Source organism: Harpia harpyja, chromosome 3 (assembly GCF_026419915.1).
Source record: "Harpia harpyja isolate bHarHar1 chromosome 3, bHarHar1 primary haplotype, whole genome shotgun sequence".
Classification (NCBI taxonomy): domain Eukaryota; kingdom Metazoa; phylum Chordata; class Aves; order Accipitriformes; family Accipitridae; genus Harpia; species Harpia harpyja.
Window position 1 is genome coordinate 22231029 of NC_068942.1, and position 25012 is coordinate 22256040.

A 25012-nucleotide genomic window follows, 5' to 3' on the forward strand; every position below is an offset into this window, starting at 1 on the left:
GGCCTGGAAAGGGTTGCAGTGGATCACATCCAGCTTATTGTTTGAGTACTCCTTTGTAGCTAATTAAATGAGAGATGATCGTAGATGTCAGTAGGAAATGGAGTTTTGAATCCTTGATGTTGCATCAGTAAGTGTTTTAACAGCTCTGCCGTTGTCTTAATTTTAAAACCTTGAAGTACCTCCTCGAAAGCCAATCAAGTGTAAAACCATATAAAGCAGTAACTCTGTTTCATGCAGCATTATGGTTATTTGTTTTGATTAAAAACAAAAATGAAAGAATATCAATATTTTTCTCCACTAAGATGTTAGCCTGGCCTCTTAGCTGTTACGCACTGTGGAAAAAATGAGAGGTCACCTTTCCTGAGAGTTCTGCACACATCTGCAGATCCTGGAGGTGCTCAGAGCTACCAGCCTGCCACAGCCTGAAGAATGAGCTGGTCATAGCTCTTAGAGGTGATTTCTTTTTTTCTTGGTAGCCCAGGGCAGTCTCCTAGAGGCTGGATTTTAAAACCAGATCAAAAAATGGCTTCCTCAGTAGCAGCCTGATAAGTTATGAAGAAACCAAATGAAGAAGCAGCGTGGGATCAGATGGTTGCCCACAGCACCCACTCCTGGCTCCCCAGAAAACTTGCCTCAAAGTTGGGCTCCTTGGAGCATTTCCATTTCAACCAACCAGCTGATTCAAATGAAAAGTAGCTTTTATTATAATATTCCGAGTTATTCCTAGCAACAAGCTTTTGGGCTGGAAGTCATAAATGCATTTTTTTTTCTTTGGTGACTAAAAAGAAAAGTTCATATTTTTCCCCTGAAAATGTTAAGGAAAATTCCTGCTTTGAAATGAGATGCATCTAAAACGTGTGTGTAGACTGTGGGGACATCTGCTGGGTTGCTGGGAAATGACAGACTTCAAGAAGTGTGTTGGTGGAAGGATTCGAGTGTGAATATGCCAAAAATTGTTAATATTGCAGCATTCTTTTGAGGCTAAGAACTTCACATTTTACCTGCAAAGGAAACCAGGCACCCATATCACAGTGTTTCCGTGCTAATCGCTCTAGGAGAACACTTAAGACCCATATAAGCACATGCAGACATAACCCTCTTAATTTAAAACCTCTGTATTTTGGTGGCACAAGAAAACCTGTAGAAGAGGAGAAATCTCTGGAAATTCCTTGTAATCACGGGTGAGCCAAGAGAAGCTGGCAGCCTGTGAGGCAGACCAGCTCAGTCAGCCCCGACCACATAACAGCCTTCCTGCGGCTTCGTGTGGTACCCTCAGGATGGAAACGCTTTTCTTGCAGCTGGAAATGAAAAACGGCCTTCCCTCCTGTCTACCAGCTCTTGCGGTGGCTGTCCGAGGACCAGCGGAGGAGCTTCAGTGATGGGATTGGCCCAGCCACACGTTGCCACATTGCAGAATCGTGGTCTGAAATGTAGCATCGGATTTCTCGGGTTTATTAAAATTAAGCAAAAATGCCATTAAAAAACTAAATCTGGCTTGAATCCGATAGTATATGCAGTCCTAAATTGTGCCAAAATTGTCAAATTCATAGACTTTGGTGGAATCGTGGTATGAATTCTGCTCCAGTACTTCAGTATAGTCTTAATTAACTTGCTAAGATTAAGGAAACTTTCATCTTATCAGTTGGAAAAGATGTGGCTGGGGAGATGGTATGTATCTGTTCTGGCTATTTGGTCAAAATTACATTTAGCGTTCCATTTTCCTCATCTACTTCCCTATATATCTGTATAATCTGCTTCTTGCTGTCTGAAATCTTAAAATGTTTGAGGGGTTGGCACCATCCTCTAGGTTTGTGTTTGAAAAGTGCCTTTGCAGTGATGTTTTCTGCAGGCATGAGAACAAAATGAGGGGTGGAGGCGTATGCATTTTGAACTCTTCTGCTGAAGTTTTCAGATGCCTTTGTACAGACAGAGGTCCAGATATTTAGACAACTAATATAATTTTCACAAATTCTGACCCCTTCTTGCCCTGCACTCCACGTTACTTACACTGAACTCAAATCCTGTTTGCAGTCCAGTCAATGTCAATGATACTCTATAGCCCCTTTTCCTGCATCCATCATATTCCATTTGGAAGCCTTGTTGGGCATCGATGGGTGGAAATTGCCAGTATAGATCAGGGTGAAAGTTGTTTCACAGCTGAGTCAATTTTGTTAATGCAAAAACAGTGCACCAGACATCTGGTTAGAATTATTTTTATTCCATCCTTAAGAATGAATGACTTAAATATGAAAAATATGGAGCAAAATATAAGCTCCCCTATAGTCTATATACTAACCCCGTATAGCTTCTATACTTTCAGACAAGAGCAAAGCTGAAAAAGCCGGGAGAAGCTATTTTTGGTTTGCTAAGTTACGAATCCCCCCCACCCTGGCGCATCTGTACTGTTTGCTATATAAATATATTTATGCATGAGTAACTTTAAGCATTTGACCGAATGTTAAAAGGTAAAACAGTTGTAAGAATGCTTCAAAGAAGAAATTAATGATGCTTTCATATAATTGTTCATACAGTGGTGTTCTACAACTATTATGAATTTAAAGATATTTAATTTAATTTACCTACTGCTTAGAGAAATAGATTAGTCCTAAATTATCCTAAGTGTGTTAACTGTACACAGTGTAACTTTGCCTAATATGCTATTTGGTGATAGATGCAAAAGTAGAAATGAAAATAGGACATGTTAAACCAGTTACATTGTAAACTGATTATCCCAGGGTATTAGGTTCCATTAAACTTATAATAAATATCTTCTTTTTTTCCTTGCTCAGGGGCGTGCCTCGCTAACATCTGAGAAACAACGTTTTGCCCATGAACATGGTGAAATGAAAAATCTGGAAGATATTGTTAAAGATATAAAACCGTCTGTGCTAATAGGTAATTTCTTTTACTTTAAAGCAATGACCTTATTCTTTGTTGGAAAAAAATGGGGATGTGGCTTTGTCTGAAGACAAGATCAAGTTCCTCTGAACAGAGTTTACCTTTGTGTGTTTTCAGAAAACACTAGGTGCATAATGGACTCTATTAAGCAACTAAACAATTAGTAACTATCCAAGCACGTAACACTGCTTTCACTCCAAGCCATCCGTTTCACAGGGGGAATAATCCAAGTTGGTTTAAACATCTGATGGGGAACCTTATCACCCTCCTAAATTACTTCTGATTTAATGTGGATGGTGTAATACAAATAACCTCAAACTTAGACTGAGAAAACCGAGCTAAGCACATGTAAAGCTGTGCAAATATGAGCACACTGTAGCTGAATCTTCTTTTCCCTCATATTCAGGTCCTTAGCCACCAGTCCTTTGTGCAGACCAAAACACAGATTTTACAAAGACTTTTTCTTTTATAAAAGCACCAGGATTTGGGGTCTCAGTAAAGGATTGCTCAGCTCTCTGCGGTTTGGTTATTATATTTCAGTGACAGTTTCAGGAATGAACTGGAAGTGCTCTTAAATCATTTTTTTAATGTGTAAGACTTGAAAATCCATCTATCTGGATAGTAAAATCATTCATCAGATGATGGAAAATCTGAAATACCACAGTGAAAGTTATCCTACATTTTAAGAGCTACCTTTTCAACTATGCCTAGACCACATGGTCCTTGTTCAGTAAAATCTGCTTTTGACAATGATCACGAAGGAGGTAAATAAAGTTTGTCTTTTTCTATGCTCCATAAAGATATGACTGCAAGACAGAGTCCAAGTAGTCTAGAGAATTTATTTCGTAGAACACAAAGCTGAAAAAGCTAGTGGAACAGCAGAACAGATTGAATGATCTGTGATATTTATCTAGATAAAGATTTGTGGATGCTTAGGGAATATTTGCTGTCATGAAATATGGATGTTTACTGTGTGTCATTTTTATATATAAATCTATGCAGCACTTTCCCTCAAGGTCACTTTCTGCTATCCATACTGCATAACAAAGGCTCTTCCAACAGAAACTGCAATGAAAATGGGTATTGGTGGTTTTTTAGTTTGGAGGACTAGTCATTCAGTATCTTCCCCTGGGCAGCAGCAGCAGTCATGGGGTAATATGTTGATACTCCTTCTCCCAATGTTTTACTTAACTCTGTCTCGGCGAATCCTCATATACATTTCATCGCCTGTGATGGCTCAAGGAAAAACCTTAGTTTATCTTGACCAAATACAAGAAATTGCAATTTTAAAATGAAATCCAAAAAAAGAAATAGCCGGTGAGATTGTTCAGAGCATTTTGTTTTAACTTTATATCTGAAGATAGTTGTCATTCTTATTATTGGCTGTCCAGAAGCAGTTTTAGAAGACATTAAACATTTGGCAAATGCAGACTTAACCAGAAACTAAGGTGTATAACAGGCTTAGACAAGCGGGTCAAAATCATGAGTGCCGTAACTGTTTATCAAACATACAGTGGCCCAGCTGGTCTAGCAGAGCTTTTGCATCTAAGCATCCTTGTTCATTCATAGAAGGTGAAGTACAGAGAGCTTAGATTTGCGAAAAATAGTAGTATGTGACAGAAATGTTCGAGCAAGAGATGTTTAAGCTTTGAGAGAAGTCACTGATTTGCATCAATTGAAGAGTCGCCTCTTTTGTTACCAAGGGATCAGAATAAAGGAGATTTGGCCAGAGGCAAAACCAGATGGGTCTTAGACATCATTGGGCCCACAGTAAGCACCTAAACAGCACCTGAAGAGCCTGTCGTAGGGTGCTTGGGCTTTCAGTAGACCTCTTGGGAAAGCTCAATTTAAAACAATTCAAGGCATTTCAGTGGGGCACCCACCTCTCCCTATTGAGGGCATAGGCTGTGCTTGAAGATGTCTCTGTAAGATGATACCATGCTTCACGTAGAAGCGGTCAAAAAATACTCCGAGAGACCTTTAATAAATGTTAGTCCTGGAGCATGTATGACCTTCTAGTCAGCTCTGCGAGGTGAGGACCCCTTTCACCTCCCTCCAGGTACCTTGTGCTCTCCTCAGGCAGACACCAAGCTGTCCAGTGGGCAATGTTGGGATGCTTATTTGTGCACGAGTGACGAGAGGTTAGAGTACTGACCCAAGAGAGACCCTCTGCTGGCCCCGGTTTGAATCCATTCCTTCTCCCCCAAGAGAGGGAACAACAGCTTTTTTTTCCCCGCTGTTGAAATTCGGATAATGTGTGGAAAGCAGAGCAGGGAGCCAGGCACTGGGGGCTCTGAGCAAGGATGCTACTTTCTCTACAAGCCAAGTGATAGGAGCCTCCCTGGACATAAAGATCCTTGGGTTTACTCCAAGGTCTGTTTATCTGTTTTTCACTGAAGGTGTGGAGAGCAAGAAACTGATTCTTGGATTCCCAGCTCTTGTAGGTTAGGCAGAAATACAGGTGTATTGGCATCTCAAAAACATCACACACACCCCTTTTTGGTTGTTAGTACAGGATGGAGAATAGAAAAGCATCTCTCGTGGGATGGAAAGGGATGTATTCAAAAAAATTGTTGCCGTCAGGGAAGCCTTAGACTCAAAATTGGGATTCTTCATCAGCTGAGGCTGGAGATGACAGAATGATCAGCTGTAGAAGGCAGAGACTTTACTTGTCAAGTCAGAAAAAATTGAAATCTGGCACACTGGATTTGGGAGAAACTATCCAGTCTGTTGCATGAGACTTTAGGAGGCAGAGTTGTACCTTTCTCCTCCTTATTGGACTTACCTGCAGGTTAGGTGATACATAGCTGTTTTATAAGGGCCTGAGAAAAGTGAAGTAAGAAATGCACCGAACTGTACAGGGGTGAGTAGATTCTGCCTTATCTTAGGGATAATACTGAAGTATCACTGTTGCGAAATCTTTTATACAAAACTTTATGTTAACCACATATTAGGAAAAAGGTTGAACTCCATTTTAAAGGAGGAGGTATGCAGTAAGAGGAGCTCTGTTCTTTAAAAGTGACATGCATGTCGTACCTTGAACTGATTGCATTTGTCTGCTTGTTATGTTTTTCTTCTTTAGGAGTTGCTGCAATTGGTGGTGCTTTTACTCAACAAATTCTTCAGGATATGGCTGCTTTAAACAAACGTCCTATTATTTTTGCTCTCAGCAATCCTACCAGCAAAGCAGAATGCACTGCTGAACAGTGCTACAAATATACAGAGGTAACCAAAGATTAACATATCTCCAGTATATGCAGTGAAAAGTAAATCTGAAATTAAATTTAAAATGGGAGGAAGACAGAGGGTGGAGTAGCAAGTACTAATCATGTCTGTGTGTGTAGGTAAAATTAGTTAAATTAAGTAACAGGTTTTTCAGATTTTATCAAGACAATTTCACTGAAGTCAATACATGCTTGCATCCTCATAAAAACATTTAATAGCTTTTTATTGATGTCAGGCAAGAGTGATAGACTTTATTATAACCAAAGCATCAGTAACCATCAATCATTAAAGCCTTATGCCTGTTTTTGAACTGTACCACTTTGTGTAATATAAACACGCAGTGGCACGCTTTTCATCTGAGATTTTATAAATACTCATTAGGGTAAGAAAATACTTCAATACAGGAAATAGACTCTTTAAAATAATTCTTTATTAAGAACTGGGGTAATTGACTCCTTTTACAGAGATTTCTATTATGGAAACAAAGGTGAAAATTAAGAGAACTGTGCTTGCTTATTTATTATTGTATTATAAAAGTGCTAATAAACACGTTATCCTATAATTCAGTCTAGAATTTGGAATGCAGGGCTACTGGACTGTATGTGTTTCATAGTGGATTGTGTTTGGATTTCTTGTCAAATACAGGGTAGTTTGAATGACAGTTTCACAGTGTTTAAAAGACAAATTTAGCATGCCCATTCCGCACTGCACAGTACACAATTACAGCGCAATGCAAGAGCCAGGGAAGCGGCTGACATAAAGGGTTGGTTATAGTGGGTAATGACATCTGGTAGGCAGAGCAAAAGACGCACTGAAGTATTTGATCTGTCACCAAAATGTATAATAAGCCAGCCATGATAATACTGCATGACACCAAACTAAACAGAATATTCTTCTGAAGAGCTGAATAGCAACAGTGGCATATTTTTAAATGCACATTTCCAGTTCTCTAAAATAGGCATAGATATTTCTGATACAAAGCGCCTCTGAAGTATTTAACAGTGACATTTATCACTTCAGCAGTGCTAGCATAAATAAAGGCTGGCTTTTCTTCCCCACCTAAATTTAGTGCTTAAGTTTGAGGGTGCTCCCTCCCCAGCAAGCCAAGAGCCAGGGGCCTTTGGGCTGTGGACGTAGAGCCTGTGCACTGCCAGTCCCCTTGTTAGTTCAAAACTGCATTGCCTGCTGTAGAAATTACTTCTCTCTCCCTGTGTATCAGGAATGATCTGGGGAGAACCTGGGTAGCAGTGCTGCAGGTGAGTCGCCCCTGAAGTGCCTCTTCTGCTGTCCTTGAATGGCACTCCACGGTGCTGGCATCTGCTCCCGTCAGGCTGTTCCTCATCCCAGGGGAAGAGCGAGACTCCATCAGATGTGCAGCTCCCTTACAGCCCATCTCGTGGTGCTCCAGTCGTATCACAACTCTCAACATGCACGCTACTGAATGACACCAGGCCTAACGTTCCTCTTAGCTAATTTTAAGCCGTTAGCAACGCGAGCCCTGTCACCACGTCTGGGCCACCCCACAGGCTTGTGTTCCTCCCTGCAGCTGCCTGATGTGTGCTGTGTGCCAGCGTGGAGCTACGCCTGCCTTTGGGTCCTGCGAAGACATTTAGAGGTCCCATGTGAACTACAGCATAAAATGAGTTAGAGCCAGTTCTCTTGTCCTCAGGACGAGTGATATGGTGTGATTTGTATATGTACAGCTAAATTCTCTAATTCCCCCAAACAGGCTGGCTCTTCCATACTGCCTGCTGGGACCAGTCTATGCATGGTGCCTGGGCTCTGGTGGCAACAGTGCTAATTAGCACTACTCAAAAATCTGCTGGGAAACATCCTAGTGGTTTATCAGTGTTGGATGATCACACACCGGTACCTGAGTTGGTGTCCTCACCCTGCTCAGTATATTACAAAGAGGGGAGCCACAGGGTCGCAGAAGAGGAGGTCCCATCACCAACTTGTGCTATAGGTTGTTCCTGGGACAGAGCTTGCACCTTTGTCATTCTGTTGAGCTCTGGTGTGGGCGCAGGGGCCTGAAGAGGGGATATTGGGAGGAACAGACAGCTTTGCCTGTCCTCACAGCTCCTCAGAAATTGCCACATCCAAAAATGCAACATTTAGTGGCCTTAGTGTCACTTTTGTGGATGATCTGCTGTTGGGAAAAAATCCAGCAGCATCACCCGTTGTTACCATGACACTATTGTCCACTTTGAGTTTTATAGCTCCAGGTGTATGCCTTCTTCCCATGTACCCTTCTTCTTCTGGCATGGATGCACAAAGTGAATAACGAGTGCTGGCTTTCACTTTCTCCTCCTCTGAATTGTGCTGATAGTTCTTACCTGAATAAGGTAGCTGTTACTCTCTGACATCAGACAGTCAAAGAGAATTGCCAGTGATCTCTAGGATCAGCATCCTGATGCTCTTGAGGCATAATCAGTTAAGTAGCTCTAACACCCTCTCAGAAAAGGTATTAAATAGATGTAACCCAGCTTCCACAGTGGTAGATATTTAACAGGATGTGTGAAATACTTCAACAGCATCCTCACAACTAACATGCTTTCTTTGGCTTGTTACAATTTAGGGACGTGGCATTTTTGCCAGTGGAAGTCCTTTTGATCCTGTCACTCTTCCAAGCGGACAAACGCTCTATCCTGGACAGGGTAACAATTCCTATGTGTTCCCGGGAGTTGCCCTTGGCGTTATTTCATGTGGACTGAAACATATTGGCGAGGACGTGTTCCTCACAACTGCTGAGGTATTGTATTAAAAATTATTTAAATTCTTTAATTTAGTAACTTGGTAATAATGAACAATTAAACAGAAATAGTTAAACATTATCTTTTAAATTGGAAAAATAGTGCTTTCTGTGTAAGGTCTTTACTTGCAAGGTATGTTGTTTTTTAGAAATTCTATTTGAACAAGTGTCGCGGTTTAACCCCAGCCAGCAACTAAACACCACGCAGCTGCTCACTCACTCCCCCCCCCGCCCCGCAGTGGGATGGGGGAGAAAATCGGGAAAAGAAGCAAAACCCGTGGGTTGAGATAAGAGCGGTTTAATAGAACAGAAAAGAAGAAACTAATAATGATAATGATAACACTAATAAAATGACAACAGTAATAATGAAAGGATTGGCATGTACAAATGATGCGCAGTGCAATTGCTCACCACCTGCCGACCGACACCCAGCCAGTCCCCGAGCCGCGATTCCCCGCCCCCACCTCCCAGTTCCTATACTAGATGGGACGTCCCATGGTATGGAATACACCGCTGGCCAGTTTGGGTCAGGTGCCCTGGCTGTGTCCTGTGCCAACTTCTTGTGCCCCTCCAGCTTTCTCGCTGTCTGGGCATGAGAAGCTGAAAAATCCTTGGCTTTAGTCTAAACACTACTGAGCAACAACTGAAAACATCAGTGTTATCAACATTCTTCACATACTGAACTCAAAACATAGCACTGTACCAGCTACTAGGAAGACAGTTAACTCTATCCCAGCTGAAACTAGGACAACAAGTTATTTTTAAAAAGTTAATACTTGGTCCAAAGGTCATCTGACATAATCTTCACCTGTTGGTGAGGAAAAAATAGAAAGACTTCAGTACTCTATTATCACAGGTGAATGCACATATATACAGTTTGCATACATGTGCACATAGGTTTGATTTTTAGATTGAAAGGAACTATATTTTGATGTTGGTAGCTTTAGGGTGACTTTTGTGGGTATTTTGCTTGCAAAAATTATTTGGATTTCTTGTAGCTTTTTAGCTTTTTTGCTATTTTTGAGTAGAGCTGTTGGCACCATTTTTTGTGAACCTCCCTTGTCAACAGTCGGTGAAAGTGCTCCATTGCATTGTGGTTCCTTGCACCACAGTTTGACACAATTGCCGTGGTATTCGGCCCATTTTCTTTCTTATCCTTTTCTGCATTGGTTCTTTTCTTTCTTCGGGCAATTTTTTTTGATCTTTGTTCTGACGTTATCCAACGTGTGATCTCTCCTCCTTTATCTCCACTCAGTGGGCAAGAGATGAACAGAGAGCAAACACTTCTGGTTCTAGGAGTCATTCACCACCTACTTCCAGTGATGGTTCAAAATCTGACATCCACTGTCTTACAGTAGGACATTATAAATGCATAGGATTGTATCTTCAGGAAGTACGGGAGAAGAATCTGGCCTTTATTACTTAAGAATCCCTTATTCAAACAAAATAAATTTCCAGCAGCGGTTGAAATCAAATGCGTAGCACAATTTTTTTTGTAATTTTTTTTTTTACAAAACAGTAAGTCAGTCTTTCTGTAGCTGTTTCTCACTTAAGAAAATTGTAACTTTCTGTGCTTTTCTGTGTCCAGCATCTTTGCTCCTCATCCACTATAGCGTCATAGGACCCTTACCACTCCTTCCTCTGACCCTTTCCATTTCACCCCCTTCCTTGCCCTATCCTGGAGTTCCTGCCTCCCCGGCTGCCGCTGTTGGTTCTGCTCTTGGCTGGCACCAAGAACAACGTAATGAGCTTCACAGGACTCAGCTTCCTTCTGTTGAGTGATGTGATATCCAGTGATGCTCAGTCTCCTGGCTACTCTGCTCCCAGGAATGCGCTTCCAAGCTGACCCTGCTCAGAGAGAGCCCAGGCTCAGTACAGAGCGTGATTAGAGAGCCCTAAGCAGTGCATGATGGTCTGGCCATTAAAAGCCTGATGCTTTTGGGGTTTTTTTTAAAGAGTACGGAAACAAGGCTAGCCTCAGTTTACCAAGTTAATTCTAATTAACCTAGATGCACTTCAGTGGCAATTTCTACCCAGTCCAGTTCATATAAATTACAATCCACAGAACTTCGTTAAAGTGCAGCATCCTTATCTTCAAAGAAGCTGTGTAAGCATGCTTGGAAATACATGGGTAGTGTAGGTAGCACACAGAGGAAGCCTCAAAGCAATGCAATTAGCAACTATTATAGAACAATTAAAAAAAAAAAAGAAGAAAAAAAAAATTACCCCAATTAGCAGAAGTGAGAATGCCTGACTCAACTCTTGCAGCTTCCCTAAGGGATATTGCATTCCAGGATTCTTGCTCCTTGTGTCCTCTTCATGGATTAAAGGGAAGAAAATGGCCCTTTACTATCACTCGGAGGCAGCTGATAGGCAATGTGATCCTATGACCGGCAGTACATGACAGGAAGCTTTCTTAAAGGGCGAGCACTTGCACGCTGCCCTTGCTGGATTTCTGAAGGGTTTTTTTAAGGTGTGTACTATAGCATCTTTTAAAAAGTTTGCCAGCAGCTTGCCCTCTATAAGAAAGATATTCACAATTTCCATCTTTAAAATTAGTAAAAAGCCCAGACTGTCTCCACTGGCTTTAACCGTCTTAGGAGGGCAATGATCCATCTCATAAGTCTTTGGATAATTATATCCTCCCTTTAAATCCTTCCCTGTAATTTCAGTTGGATATGGTGATCCTTGCTTGCTGGTCTAAACTGCTGTGTTAAACAGTTGTCTTATTTAATTCTAGAAGTTGCTTCATTTTGGTTTGGGTGAAATGGTTCCTATATATAGAGTGCTGATGGATGAAAGGTGACACGCATGTGGATTGAACGATGTTTCAAGTGGCAGTCTACTAAGTCAGAAAAAAATCTGTTCTGAACAAAGAAACTTAACTGAACAAAGAAACGTAACAGTCAGGGAAGTAAAATGGCATCAGAAATTGCGAGGAAGCTTTAAAATTCTCTCTTGAGGTAGAGGTTCTCTCCTGATTCTTCTTTTTTGGTAAAGCTTTTGCTACATACTTGCCATCCTCTAGTAAAATCCCTAGAAAAGTTTGACATGTAAAAATGTATTTTTTTTTTTTTCTTGCATAGAAAGTCTCTACTGGCGGCAAGATCAATAGGTAGGTACTCGCCTTATGGCTGGAGCTAAGAGCAGTCACATCTGGTCTCCCTGCTTGCGTCAGAGGCAGTGTGTGACTGGGGCTTGGGTGAGCTACAGCTGGTTAGTGAGCAAGGTGACAACGGATGGATTTCGGAGAAGCCTTTGCCAGAAGAGGTGTCAGGGAAGGCCGGGAGGGCTACACAGGCCCTTAGCTGAAATTACAGTGCAAAGCAAAGGCAAAAGTGCTTTTTGTTTTGTTTTCTTGGCTTTTTTAATGGAAGGATAAAATCAGAATAGTTTCGTGTGGGTTTTAGAATAGTGGTTAGTATTCTCCATTTGAAATGGAAACACTCAAGATGCTGCAAAAGTTAAAGCACCAAACCCATGCATTTTAGACAGAGGGACCTTCTCAGACTGTAGCAGTAGCTTACCTGAAAAAAGCAAGTATAAAAATTAAGCAGACCAGGCTGCATGCCTGCACCTCCTGTCTTCTTGCTTTGCCACTTCTCCAATTAAATCCGATAAAAGTCACAAATAGCTTATTGTAACTACAACAAATTCAACTTTCAGTGTTCTTTTCTTCCTGCCAAGTAAAATAGAATGTAACTTTGACTTTGGACAATAAATCTAAGGTACTGTAAGCTGTAATACCTCTTAATTGCAGGCAATTGCTCTGTGATGACAAGGGACATTACCTATTCTTCTAAGTCCTACCAAACACAAAAAAAGGGACAGAGAATTATGAACTAATGAAATATTCTTGGCATGTGTGACCTACAGTTAAGTTAGTCCAGAAATAATGCTGTTAAATCCTTTCATTTTAGAGAATATGTCCTCCAAAAGCCAAGATGCCCCCACTTACTTTATGCCACTTGTCCTGTCTTGGCTGCCTTTCATTTAGGTTCTGCAATAAGGCCTAGCTAATTTCTCTGTTAAAATCTTGAATTAATTAATATTTAAAACATGAAAATAGCCATACTGGGTTGGACCCAAAATCCAAACAGCTCAGTATCTTCCTGTGAAAGTAATCAGTAGCAGAAGCTGAGGAAAAGAGGATAAGGGGAAAACACAGAGTGATCCTTCTGCTGAAATGGCTTCTCAGCTTCTGGCAGCCCGTACTATACAGCCTTTCTGTGCTGGGAGTTCTATCCCCGTATGGATTTCTCTTTCATAAATGAGCCTAGTAGCTTTTTAAACATGTTCGTACATTTGAACATCTTTTGGCAATTAGTGTCACAATTTAATTGAGTTCTGTGGAAAAGAAAACTCTCCTCTTACGACTTCCTGCTCTCTGATGATTTGGGTTCCCTATAGTGCCATGAGAAATATTCACCTTCAGTTGTCTTTTGTATTTTCTTTCAGTCTTCTCTTTCCTCCTCCCAAGTCTATTCTATTATTTTTTGTCTCCTTGTACAAAAAATAACCTTTTGATCATCCTTATTATTCTTTATACCCCTCATGATTCTATCCCATTCTTGTTTGAAGTAGGTGGAGCAAAAATACACACTGCTCAAAGCAGCATTACATTGTGAATTTATGCATTGGTATAATTGCATTTTCTGTGTCGCCTCTTATTTTCTTAATAATTCCAAATGTTGATTCATTATTTTTTCCCCTGCCACTGAACTGATGTTCTCAAGGAGCGTTTTTCAGAGACCACATGAAGGTGTGATTCTCTTCGAAAATGGTTGTTTCTGTGGTTTTGCATGGTTTTTAATGCAGTTACAGGAGTATGTCAGAAGGAATAGCATGGCATCTATACAGTTAAGCTTGCTACCTCTCCCATTTTGAGCACGGCCCAAATGTTTTGTGGCTTGCTTTCTATCAACCCCATCACAAACCAGAGTACTCTACTCCTGAACCTTTTTTTTTCAGTGATGCATTACACTAACAGCAACTTGCTATTGATTTCTTCAGATTTCATCTTTTCAGCAGAGCCCCATTAAACTGTTAACAGCAGAAATCTCATGTTGTAAGCTCCTCTTTACACATTTAGATGCACATCTTGTTATATCAAAGGGCTGTGTATCACTTTTAAAGAACCTAGTTGCTATTATGGAAAGCAAAAACTAGATTTTACGTTGTCTTAGCTCCCCCTAGTGGGTTTTTATCTCTGCTGTATTTCTTAATATCAGATTAAAATGTAAACAAATAATTTTCCTTTACTCATTATACTCAATATGAGTATAATCTCTTGTTGTTTTTGTTAGCATTTCCACTCAGAATGGAAAAACTTACTAGACCTACCAGCATGCTGGGTAGATTGCAGAAGAGAACATTGTTTCTCTTTGAACCTGGAGTTACTATAGTGTTTGCTCTTTAATTCAAACTATTTACCTACTTGTGCCAGAAAGGATGAATTGATGATAGCCAGGCATCTCTTCCGACACCGTCCTAGTTGTTTGCAAGCAACGTACACAAGGTCGTATTTCCCGCATGCAACAGGAACTGTAGGAAGCAGTTTGTGCTCTGTTTCAAGTATCTTCCTATTATGTTCCCTCAAGAGTGCGCTGCTTGCTTTCTCTTTGGGCCATCTTATCTGCTTCATTTCACAGTGTTTCCCGGACTTTCCTGGTGTTTTCAGAACCTCTTGATGAGTCACACACAGCTCCACCAGACGCTATCCAGACCAGAGTTTTTCTTCCATCCACAGAGTACACCTACAGGTCGCATCACGCAGTAGTATCTCCACACTCCTGGAACAGTCAGTGATTTGGTTCTAATCTTTTGTTATCTAAGCTGTAATTGCACAAAAATGTATCATTTCTCCTGCTGGGAACACTAAGGGTGCCTCTACATTCCTCTCCTATTTTGCATCAGAATGATCTTCTGGAGCACATCTCCCTGGTGTCCCTACATACTGCACCTTGGTCCACAGTGTGGCATGGCCTTGGGAGGAGAGGGGGACTGGTTTCCTTTTGGATGAAACTAAATGGAAGGATACACTCCAGGAGCAAGCCTAATGTACTAAATATCAATGAAAACTGCTTATAAACCGTAACAGATCTAAGAACGATGAGCTTGCACTCAAGCAAGTAGAACCGAAGAACCGCCTTTCCTTGTGACTGTTACATGTTCCCAGATGTTCAAAGAGCAAGTGACATCCCCTCCCCAGAGTCCTTTCCTTTCTGTCCCAAAGCAAGACAGAGAAATTTGAAATTTGGATTCTGCTGATCCAAATCTCTCTTCATGTTTTTTAATAATTTGGTTTGAGAATTGTCGTAGGGAATGTTAGTGAAGGTAGCTATCTTACTTTTATTTTACTTTGTTCTGTGGTTTACCATACTTACTTTTATGATCTCATACAGGCTAGGTGTATGAGCTGGACACACAACAAACCGGCTCAGCCATCAGTAATTTTATTCAAAGCATTTTACACTTAAGGTTTTCAGGTCTGTTCTCTGCACAGGATGACTTGACAACTGTCAGAATAATAGGTGTTTCTTTCATTTTAGAAGTCTTTGACTCAACTACAATTAATGGCTTGAAATTATATCTCTCAGTGAACTATTTGCTAGTTTATGTGTGTCATGGACTTATTCAAGACTTGAAAAAGGGATAACTCCCTAAATTTCTAGCTCTTGTGTAGCCACTCCTAATGATAAGGCTGGTTGTAAAAAATGCTGCCTAGGTGGATTAAGCAGTATCTGCATGATTTGCCGAAGCGGAACCATTTCTTTGCTTAAGACTAGATCACCGTCTAATAAAGCTACAGCTGTATCTGCATTTGAAGTTAAACATGTCTGCTTTATTTCTAGGTAATAGCTCAGCAAGTTTCAGAGGAGAATTTACAGGAAGGTCGTCTGTACCCTCCGTTAGTCACTATTCAGCACGTGTCACTGAAAATTGCTGTGAGGGTAAGTCGTTTCAGTCTTCTGTGGCTTCTTTTCTTCCCACACTCTACATAATCGAGCATTTGATTTGATCAACTAACACACCTTCACACAAGCTGAAGTTGGTTTATGTCAATCAATCTTGGACAAGTAGCAGTTTCAAAATTAAACTTAAATTCATAAATGTAAAAGTAACCCAAATACAAGAAGGAAAGATATGGAACTCTAGCAAGTGTTTATGTCCGTAGAGCCCAAACTGCTGCCCAGCAGTTAGGAGCAGGTCCCCAGGCTCACAGTCATGCGAGCTGCACAGCTGAAGGCTTTTGGCCCTTCATGATTATCAGTTGCCTGTCAAGAAAGTAAATGACACCCTATGTCCGGGCACTATTCCCTTTTGTTCTCATCCTTACTCTTACTGGCCTATCAAAATAACTAACTACAGGGGCTGCTTTTTGTTTATGGCTCAGGTTTGGGTCAGAGGTTGTGCGGTTGGTTGGCTTTTACTGGCAAATACAGAGCTGATGCAGATGGATTTTCAGTAACTGACCTAAACCTGCAGTTTCCCAAGAAATTTGGCTGCCCTGGAGAGAAGAAGAGGAAGCTTTCAAATAATGTATTTATCCCAGTTCTTCCCTCATTCTGTATTTTTGGGCGGTCAGCATTTTAGGAGGTTATTTTGTTGGTCTTCTGTGAAATTTTTTGCTCCAATTATTGTTTTCTCTCTTGGTCACCTTACTGTGAATAATTCCACTTATTGCATATTCTTTTGAAAGAATCACAAGGAGCCATGATGCATGAAACAGTTCCCCCAGCTCCACTCACTCTGTGTATTTTAAAAAAAATAATCCTTCCTACAGTTCATGTCTTCTTAGGCAAGTAATAACTGCTCTGTAGATGTCAAAATGTTACCTAGATTCCTCAGGTGAAATCAAACTGCCTGTGTGTTTGGCAGAAACATGGTGATAGATATTCCTCCTCTACTTTTGCGTGTTATATAAAATACAAAAAAGGAAAATGTTACCAAACAATTCTTTCTGCCTGATCTCTGTTGAAACTTCATTCCTGCAAATACCTATTCTGGCTTATATAGCCCAAGAGGTTTAGCGATGGCCTCCGCCTTTTCCAAGGGAGGAATACTCTCAAAATTTTTTGGAATACCAAACTTGGGGTGCAAACTCAGACCTTATTCAACTGTGCTAATTATGTGCACAGACCTGAAGATGAACTCTTATGTGAATACCTGAAGTGCTTCTCAGTCAAATCAGGTTGGGCTTCAGATTAATCCTAGAAGGGAAGTCTAAATATGGTAACTTGGGGTCTCAGCTTCCCACCAAGCTAAAACATTTATGTCTTAAAGAGACAGCTAAGGAGAGCAGGAGGGAGGCGGTCTTCCTTTTATTCAGAGTAGGAGCGTTTGTCTGTTTGCCAAATAGTTTGAAGCAGATCCTTCCAAAGAGTGCTGCTGCATAAAACCAGTTTGTCAAACTTCTTCTGTTTCGTGGATGAACGTCCAGTCTAAAGATACACATTTCTCAAGCAGGTGTTCTTCAGACATGAGAGGCTACTTTGATGTGTTGAGTGGGCTCCAACCCCTTCTAAACTTCCCTTTTGTCTCAGCTATACTTGTGATGCATAACTCATTCACTTAGGTATGGTCTGCGTGAGGAATAAGCAAGCAAATATTCGTATTTCCCCCAGCCATCTCCAGAACTAAACCTGTGCACTGTGTAGGACTAATGTTTTCTCGTGAGTTTACCTTTAAGAAATATATTATCAAACCATGGCAAATAATAAACTTCTCTAATATGCAGGGAGCATGGAAGCTTTGAACAAATCACACTTTTCTTACAGTGCTTTGGAGAAGATGGGAAACCAGGGTAACCCGATGATGGGAAAGCAGAAATTGTACCTCAGTGCTTGGGGTTTGTGGAATATTTTATCCACCACTGCACAATAAAAGCTAAGCTATTACTGGACGAGGAGGAGCACTGTATTTGTAACAGCAAAGACATGTAATCCTGTTCAAAGGTAGCATGAGGCAGACTCACTTAAATGAAAACATCATCCTGTTCCTAGTCTTACTTGCTGTGTACTAGCCCAGATCCAGTGTGAATATAGGTGACTGTCAGCACCAGGGAAGATGAAGTCTTATCTTGATTTTGAACTAATTCCTACTTTTAAATCCTGTTAAATGTACTCAAATAGTTTATCAGCACTAATTAGGATTTTAATGCATCTTTCTAGATCGCAGAAGAAGCCTACAGGAATAACACTGCCTCCACCTATCCTCAGCCCAAGGACCTAGAAGCCTTCATCCGCTCTCAGGTTTACAGTACTGATTATAGCAGCTTTGTGGCTGACTCCTATACCTGGCCTGAAGAAGCCATGAAAGTGAAATTGTAAATATTTAATGAAGAATGAACAAACTAGCTGCAGTTAAAAAGCATTAAAATATTCAGAACATTCTAGGAAACCTAAGAATAACTAATTTTTTAAGATGCAGAAAACTTTTTCTAAATTGTAATATTTGGTTAGAAACTCAGATCAAGAAATCATATTAATTATACATCAGAAAATAAAAATTAATCTGAGAAATATATTTGTGTTTGGTTATTTTGATTGTTATTTTAATTGAGATATCCTACACTATAGTATGACAGATCTTTTTGTTATCGAAGTAAGTGGTTGTATCTTGAGTTGAGAGTTCTGTCACAAATGTCAATGAGAACTTAAGCAGAAAAATGGTACCATGGAAAATTAAATGCATATGATGACTGTTTAATCCATTACAGGTCACAGTGTAACTTGCATTAATTGTCAAGCTATTATTTAAAAAAAACCCAAACAAAACCTTAAACAACAGTAAGGTTAGAATATTTTCCTCCAAAGAAAAGCCTTATTGGTCACTCCTGTGTGGAGTAATGAAAATTCTCTAAGAACTGAACCTGCAGAACCTTTTGTTCACGCCTAATTATAATATTTTAACATTACTTAGTTAAGCTAAATTCCTGTAGATTATCAAAGACTTCATTCCCCCACCAAGATGACTGCTGTTCTGGTACACTGCGATTGTTTGGCCTGAAGTTCATGGAAGTGTTTGGACTCCATGGTCTTGACAAAAAGGGAGTATCAAAATGTTCTGAATAGGCTTCTTTTTCACTAAGTATTTTCTTACAAACAGCAGTTATCTGGCTAATGGTAGGGTTTTTTATGTATCAAACCCAATGAATTCCTGTAGTATTTGAGGCCAATGTATTTTTAAACACGTCATATGTGATAAAGTATTATTCTTTGTAACAAACTCCCAAATCACCGAGCTGAGGTCTACTAAATAAATAAATATTTATGATGGGGAAGAGAGTCCATCATTATGGGGGCAGCAAACATGTTTTATTAATTCTTTGATATTTACTGATGATTTCTCTTGCATACTACTATTGGAATGATATGGTTAACTCAATGTCTTCAGTATGGTCTTTAAAATATTTTTACAACTTCATCGATAATTCAGCATGCTGAATATGTTCAGCTGCGCACTAATTTCAACTAAACATACATTCTTTTTTTTTTTTTTACCCTTTCTCACCTGTCAGCCAGTTATCAAAAGTGATACCTGGCAGTGACCCTCATTGTTCTACAAAAAAGCGATTCCCAGTACAAACCTCACTGAAAGCATCCAGGGACACTACTTGTCACCTGCATTAATCTGGATTCATGATTAGCATTTTCAGAAGTAAGTGTCATGAGTCTGTGGTTTTCCTTAGGAGGATACACGATTGGATTGTACTATCAGCGCTTTCCTCCTTTAGAATAAATGAACGAACAAAGCTTGTGCTCAGAATAAAGCTTTAGACAGCTCTAACTCCGAATTGTTTGACCATCCTCCTGCACAGACTTTCTGACCTATGCCAGCATTGCCTTTCCCATTTCCTTCTGGTTGAAATCTCAGGGATAAGGCCTATTTCTGTACCAGTTTGTTTTGCTGCTTTAAAGGAAAAAGTTTATAATTTGGCAACTTCCCAACAGGACTGAATGCAAATTGTTTTATTCTTTTTGAGTCATCATCATGTGGAATCTGCACTCATGTATCAATGTTCTGAAAAAACCCCAAAGAATTATTAGTTGTTACAGAATTACCACTCCAAGAAAAATGTAATATACTTTCTGGACAGTTCTGGAAACAAAGTGTACTTGAACATTTTTTCTACTATCATGCTATAGAGATTATCTCTACAAACCCAAAAATTAACTTTATTTGTCCAGCCCTTCAGCTCCGCCACAGCTGCAGACTGCAGATCCTGAATTCACAAAGAGAGGCACTTTCTCCCCCGTTGCATAATGGGAACCTGTAAACATCGTTTGCCTTACTCTGCTTTTGGCCAAAGTTATGACCATACAAACAATATACTTGCCACAGTGAAGGAATGTACGTTAATCATCATTCTGAGCAACCAGAACTACTGCCATCCTCTGTATTTCAATATATTACTATTATGAGAAAAGTATTGAAACACTTCCATGTGTTTTATTTGAAATAAAATAGTATCTGTTATTTTTGTAGTCACCTGCACAGTGTATTTAAACACAGTCTTTAAATAGCTGCTGTCAAAATGGCCTGGTTTTTAGATTCGAACAGCCAAACCTCAACAGCTCAACAGTAAGTCTGCTTTTATTGCTCGGTACCAATTTTCCTATTACGGTGCTCAGTGACAAAGTGGAAGGCGGTAAGCTGGTGGTCCTTCAAGGCACAGCTACTGGGGACTTTTCAGTAGCATTCTTCATCTACATATTATATTGATGGCATTTAAATATGATAATCCACTATAAATTGAAAGACTGACTTGCAATTCACTATCTAAATACACACTCAGCACACTACCCCATAGGAAAGTGCTGCCTGATGAGCCATTAATACCATTTCCCGTTACAAGCTGCTGGAAATTGTCTTTCAGTTCAGTAATTTGACATAGAAAAGATTCGTAAATTTATACATATTTTTATTTAATATAGTTTTTTCATTTTTCTGTATTTTACGTGTATTTCCTTATGTAACATAGGGGAAAACCAGAGGAAATGCTAAACTTTGTCTCATCTTACACATTTTCACTTCCAAGGTGCTTGGCATAACAATGTAAATATAAAATGCCATGAGTTGAGCAGCTGAAAAATTACTGTTAACATAACCAGACCGTAATGAGATGATAGGAAGAGGATTGCAAAAAATGGTGGTATTGGCAATATAATGGTATAGGTACTATCCAAAGCATACAAGGGATGGGGTGATGTGGGCTTCTTTCTCCTTCCCCCCCGGCCTTTATTTAAAAGCAAAACTTGGTCCTGTGGTTGGACCTAAGCCTATGTGTTTCCTGGATTAGTTGAATGAAGTGAGAGCAGATGCTTTGTGAAGCGGTAAAAGACATTGCAGGCACCATCATGAATATAGCAGTGAGATTTCCTTGAGCTGGATGTGCTTTTGTGTCGGAAACCACGTTAATCTGTGACTGCAGCCACTTTGGTATCCCACAACTGTATGCAGAAGTCAACTACAGGTCTGCACCGCAGCTTAGTAACAGACAGCACAGTATAATAGATGAGGAGACAGAAGCGTGTAATTCAGGATACTACAGTGTGGGATGTTTATCACCTTGCAAGCACTTTCAAGGTGTGGCTCATAGTGACAGATGCCAATTTTAGGGTCTCAGAAAATAAGTAAACACCTCTCAAAAAAAATGCAGAACAGAAGCTAAGATTAAGTACTTGAACCATTCTTCTTGTATGTTAAACAGCTTCCCTTTTCACAGTAGCTATAAGGCACAATATGTCAATGTTAGCATCTCTTGCTGTCCCAAATTAGAACTCCTTACACAGTTTCTCTTATTTGTCTGAAAGTTTGCCTTCAACACCAAATAAAATCTGAAAAATGTGTCCACTTTGATGTTTTTTCAGGAATTCTAGGAACTGGCCAAGATCCATGTGATAGTCATTCCTCAGGCCATAATCACCATGTGCCTGAAACTGTAGGTCTTCAAAAGCACGAAAGAGATGAAAATTATCAATGCTTCCCTCTGTTTCTATATTCTCCACATGCTTGCATGAAATATGCTTCCATTTGGGATACCTAATAACACGCCAGAACTCTTCACAGTTTTCTCGGAGTCCCTCCACACAGATGACACCAGGTTTCCCTGTTAGGCAGAAGCCAGTCAGATTTAACTTCCTTGCACAATCAAAAATCTTTTTCCTCAGTTCCTGCCTATATATGTGATGGCTGTAGATCCACATGCGGTGCAACGTTTCTTTAACTACAACTTCTTTTGAAGCACTTTCAGATGAGATCTTACTGTTTTCCAGGTAAGGCAGGCTGTGGTCTTTCACCCATTGCACAGCTCCACATATACATAGTTCACCTGAATCCAAAGAGCTGATGTGAGAAGCAAGACCAGTGTTGAGCTGCAACTGTTGCTGTCTGTGCAGTGCATTTGATCTTGCAAAAAGCTGAGGAGCTACGTGAGGATACATATGAGGCAGCAGTACCCACAATTCCACTTTTACCTTAAAAAGAGAACACAAACACACACAAAAAGAAAATGAATTCTGCAGCTACTGAAAGACATGCTAGACTCTTCTTCCCTGTCAAAGGCAGATTATGAGGAGAAGCAATTAAGATTGCAACATCCTGAAGCCTGGAATTACTTCTGCTTTCCTTTTGTCCGCTCCTTTCCTTTTGTTGCACCATGCTGGGACTTTCCCAACATATCTAATGCTATCTTCTGCTGTTTACAGAAATAATGCTGTGGCTTGAAAGAAGGTACAGTTACCCTCTAGGGATATTTCTATTGCACGTTCTCAGTACGTGCTCAGTGTTGCTACAGCGATTAACTACGAGTCTGTCAGAGTCAAGGGGCCAGTGGCTTTTGAGAATCTTGTCCCTTACCAAATGCACATCTCATCAATGAACTCAGCCCAGTTGCTGGATCTACCCCAGGAAAAGGAAGCCAAGAGTTAAACAAAATTTCTTTACGATTGTACATATTGTATATAGAGGCATTATGATTATTTTAAGCAAGTATTCACCCTAACAGAGGAAGCATTCTCAGGATTATAGGGGATAAAAAGATCTACATGCATTTTAATCAGGGGAAACCTCTGGATTATCTTGCCTGATCTCCTACAAACCACGGGCTGTTGAATTTCTCTCAATCATTCCTACAGTGTCTTAAAATGGAGCACCTCATATTCTTTGGAAACAGAACCCTGCCTCTGGTCCAAGAGCAGGAGAGGGTTCACGTGTCCTTGGTGCTTGAGGCTCTTGCATTCCACTCGGGGACTTTCACTACAGTATACAATCAAATTATTAGTCCTGCAGAGAGAAGTGAATCATGAAATGACTAATTATCTTTCCAAGCTCCTTGACAATCTGCCACGGAAAAAAAATTCTTCCTGCAGAAGCCCTCCCTACGCAGTTCATAAAACTTTCTCTGAAGGCTGGCAAAGGGGTGCATTTTAGACATATACCTAAGCCTGTACGTAAGTTTCCAAATAATCATGAAGCCACGTCATTACCCAGTAAATTGTTTTAATGTTTAATTATCCTAATTATCCTTATTCCTAGGAAAATGCATGTACTTCTAGGTTGAGTTTGTCGGTTTTCAATTTCCAATCATTGCATTATTGTATAGTCAGACCTACACTAATGGCTATGCTGTCTGTACAAGCATTTACATTACTTAGATGTCATACATAACCTTTTCTTCAATTGGATAAACTCTTGGAACTCCTTATAGTCTAAGTTTTGGGTTTTGGAGTTCACAGGCTGGTTTTGTTTTAGTGTTTGTGTGACTCTTCTTAATAGTATTCTGCCCTTTGGGGCTATTTTTACATTAGTGTATTTCAAATACAGATCAATGAATGTTAGTACATGTGGCAAGGAGGGGAGGAGAGAAGTAATAGGGTGGTTTTGCTAGAATAATGTAAAAAGTCCAACATATGTATTTCTATGTGGGGACCGTTGCCTTTGTAACACACAACTCTCTAAACCAGTAAACTAACAACCCTCATATAAGCACAATCCTAGCTAAGCTCTTGTGAATGCTGTGTGTGCCGCTGATGTCGGTTGTCTATTCCTATCTGTGATTCTATTAGCCTTTCTTGCCCAAATAAAGTTAAGACTCAAATAAGCAATACAAATCAAGACTTTTTTGTTACTCTTGACTTTTGAAACAGCAAACAGAAATTAGGTCAAGTTTTTCCCTTTTTTCAGGGCAGCGTTTTTAAGTGTGCATAAGGAGTAACGAAAACAACACATGAACGCATCTACGTGGAAGTTCTCACCCTTGCCTCCCCTACATCAACAGCGATTGAATATTCGAGCTGTGGGGGCAGAGCTCCATCATCGTTTCTCAGGTAGTGCTGCACGCTGGACACAGCATCCTCATCCAGATTTATTTCACCTTCTTTGGGAAACATTGAAAGGAGCATTTCCACTTCCAGCAGCTGGAGCTCCAGGCATTCTTTTACTGTGACGGCCATTGCCTGGAACAAGAGGCCTGGAGTCAAACCCCGGCGTTTAACAGACAGCAAGGTTCACCACCACGCCGTGCAACCGAACGAGCCAGCCTCCGCCGAGAAACCCCACCATTACTTAAGGGCAGAAGCTGATTAAATACGACTGGGTAACAAAACGCTTAGAAGTTAGTCCCTTACAGCCGAACTGGAGAAGGGAAAGGGACGCGGCACGACGCCCAGCCAGCCGCCGCCAGCGCCGCACCGCGCATGCGCGCCGTTCGCCTCACCTGGGCCGCAGGTCTTTCCACCGCCGCGGCGGAGGGCAGCCGCCACCCGGAGGGGAGGCGAGGCGAGGCGGCTCTTCCTGCCGCCGCCTCCCCGGCGGGAGCCGCTGAGGGGAGGCAGCAGCGCACAACCCCCGGCCCGGGGTCGCTGGGGCCGCCGCCTCAGCCCCGGAGCGCGGCCCTTCAGCGGCGGCGGCGGCGCGAGCAGCCGGCGGGAGGGGGGCGCGCATGCGCACTCGGCGGGGAGGGAAGGGACAGGACGAGACGGGACGGGACGGCCGGCGGGGGAGAGGCGCGGGGCGGCAGCGAGAGGACTCGGTGGCCTTTGCCAGCTCCGCGACAGCGCTGCAAGATGGCCGGGGTTGGGGCCGGGGACCGGCCCCAAGCTCTGACTGACGAGTGGGCGTGGCCGGCGTGCT

The 25012-nt window shown here is 41.0% G+C and overlaps 2 protein-coding genes across 3 annotated transcripts in view; one reads left to right on the forward strand and one right to left on the reverse strand.

Annotated features, from left to right (window-relative positions):
- The window catches only part of ME1 (malic enzyme 1), a 191920-nt gene extending 173519 nt beyond the window's left edge, over positions 1–18401 (forward strand). For both annotated transcript variants that reach the window (XM_052781629.1, XM_052781630.1), the window contains exons 10-14: positions 2790–2895; positions 5981–6123; positions 8702–8875; positions 15730–15828; positions 18049–18401. In XM_052781629.1, coding sequence (XP_052637589.1) covers positions 2790–2895; positions 5981–6123; positions 8702–8875; positions 15730–15828; positions 18049–18207 — 681 coding nt within the window. In that variant the 3' untranslated portion in view covers positions 18208–18401. The remainder of the gene's footprint in view (positions 1–2789; positions 2896–5980; positions 6124–8701; positions 8876–15729; positions 15829–18048) is intronic.
- A 2383-nt stretch (positions 18402–20784) lies between these two features.
- RWDD2A (RWD domain containing 2A) lies at positions 20785–24838 on the reverse strand. The gene is given in 4 exon segments (XM_052781636.1): positions 20785–22356; positions 24136–24336; positions 24597–24643; positions 24646–24838. Coding segments are annotated over 4 exon segments (1104 nt in total). The 5' UTR covers positions 24824–24838; the 3' UTR covers positions 20785–21678.
- Between the last annotated feature and the right edge of the window lie 174 nt (positions 24839–25012).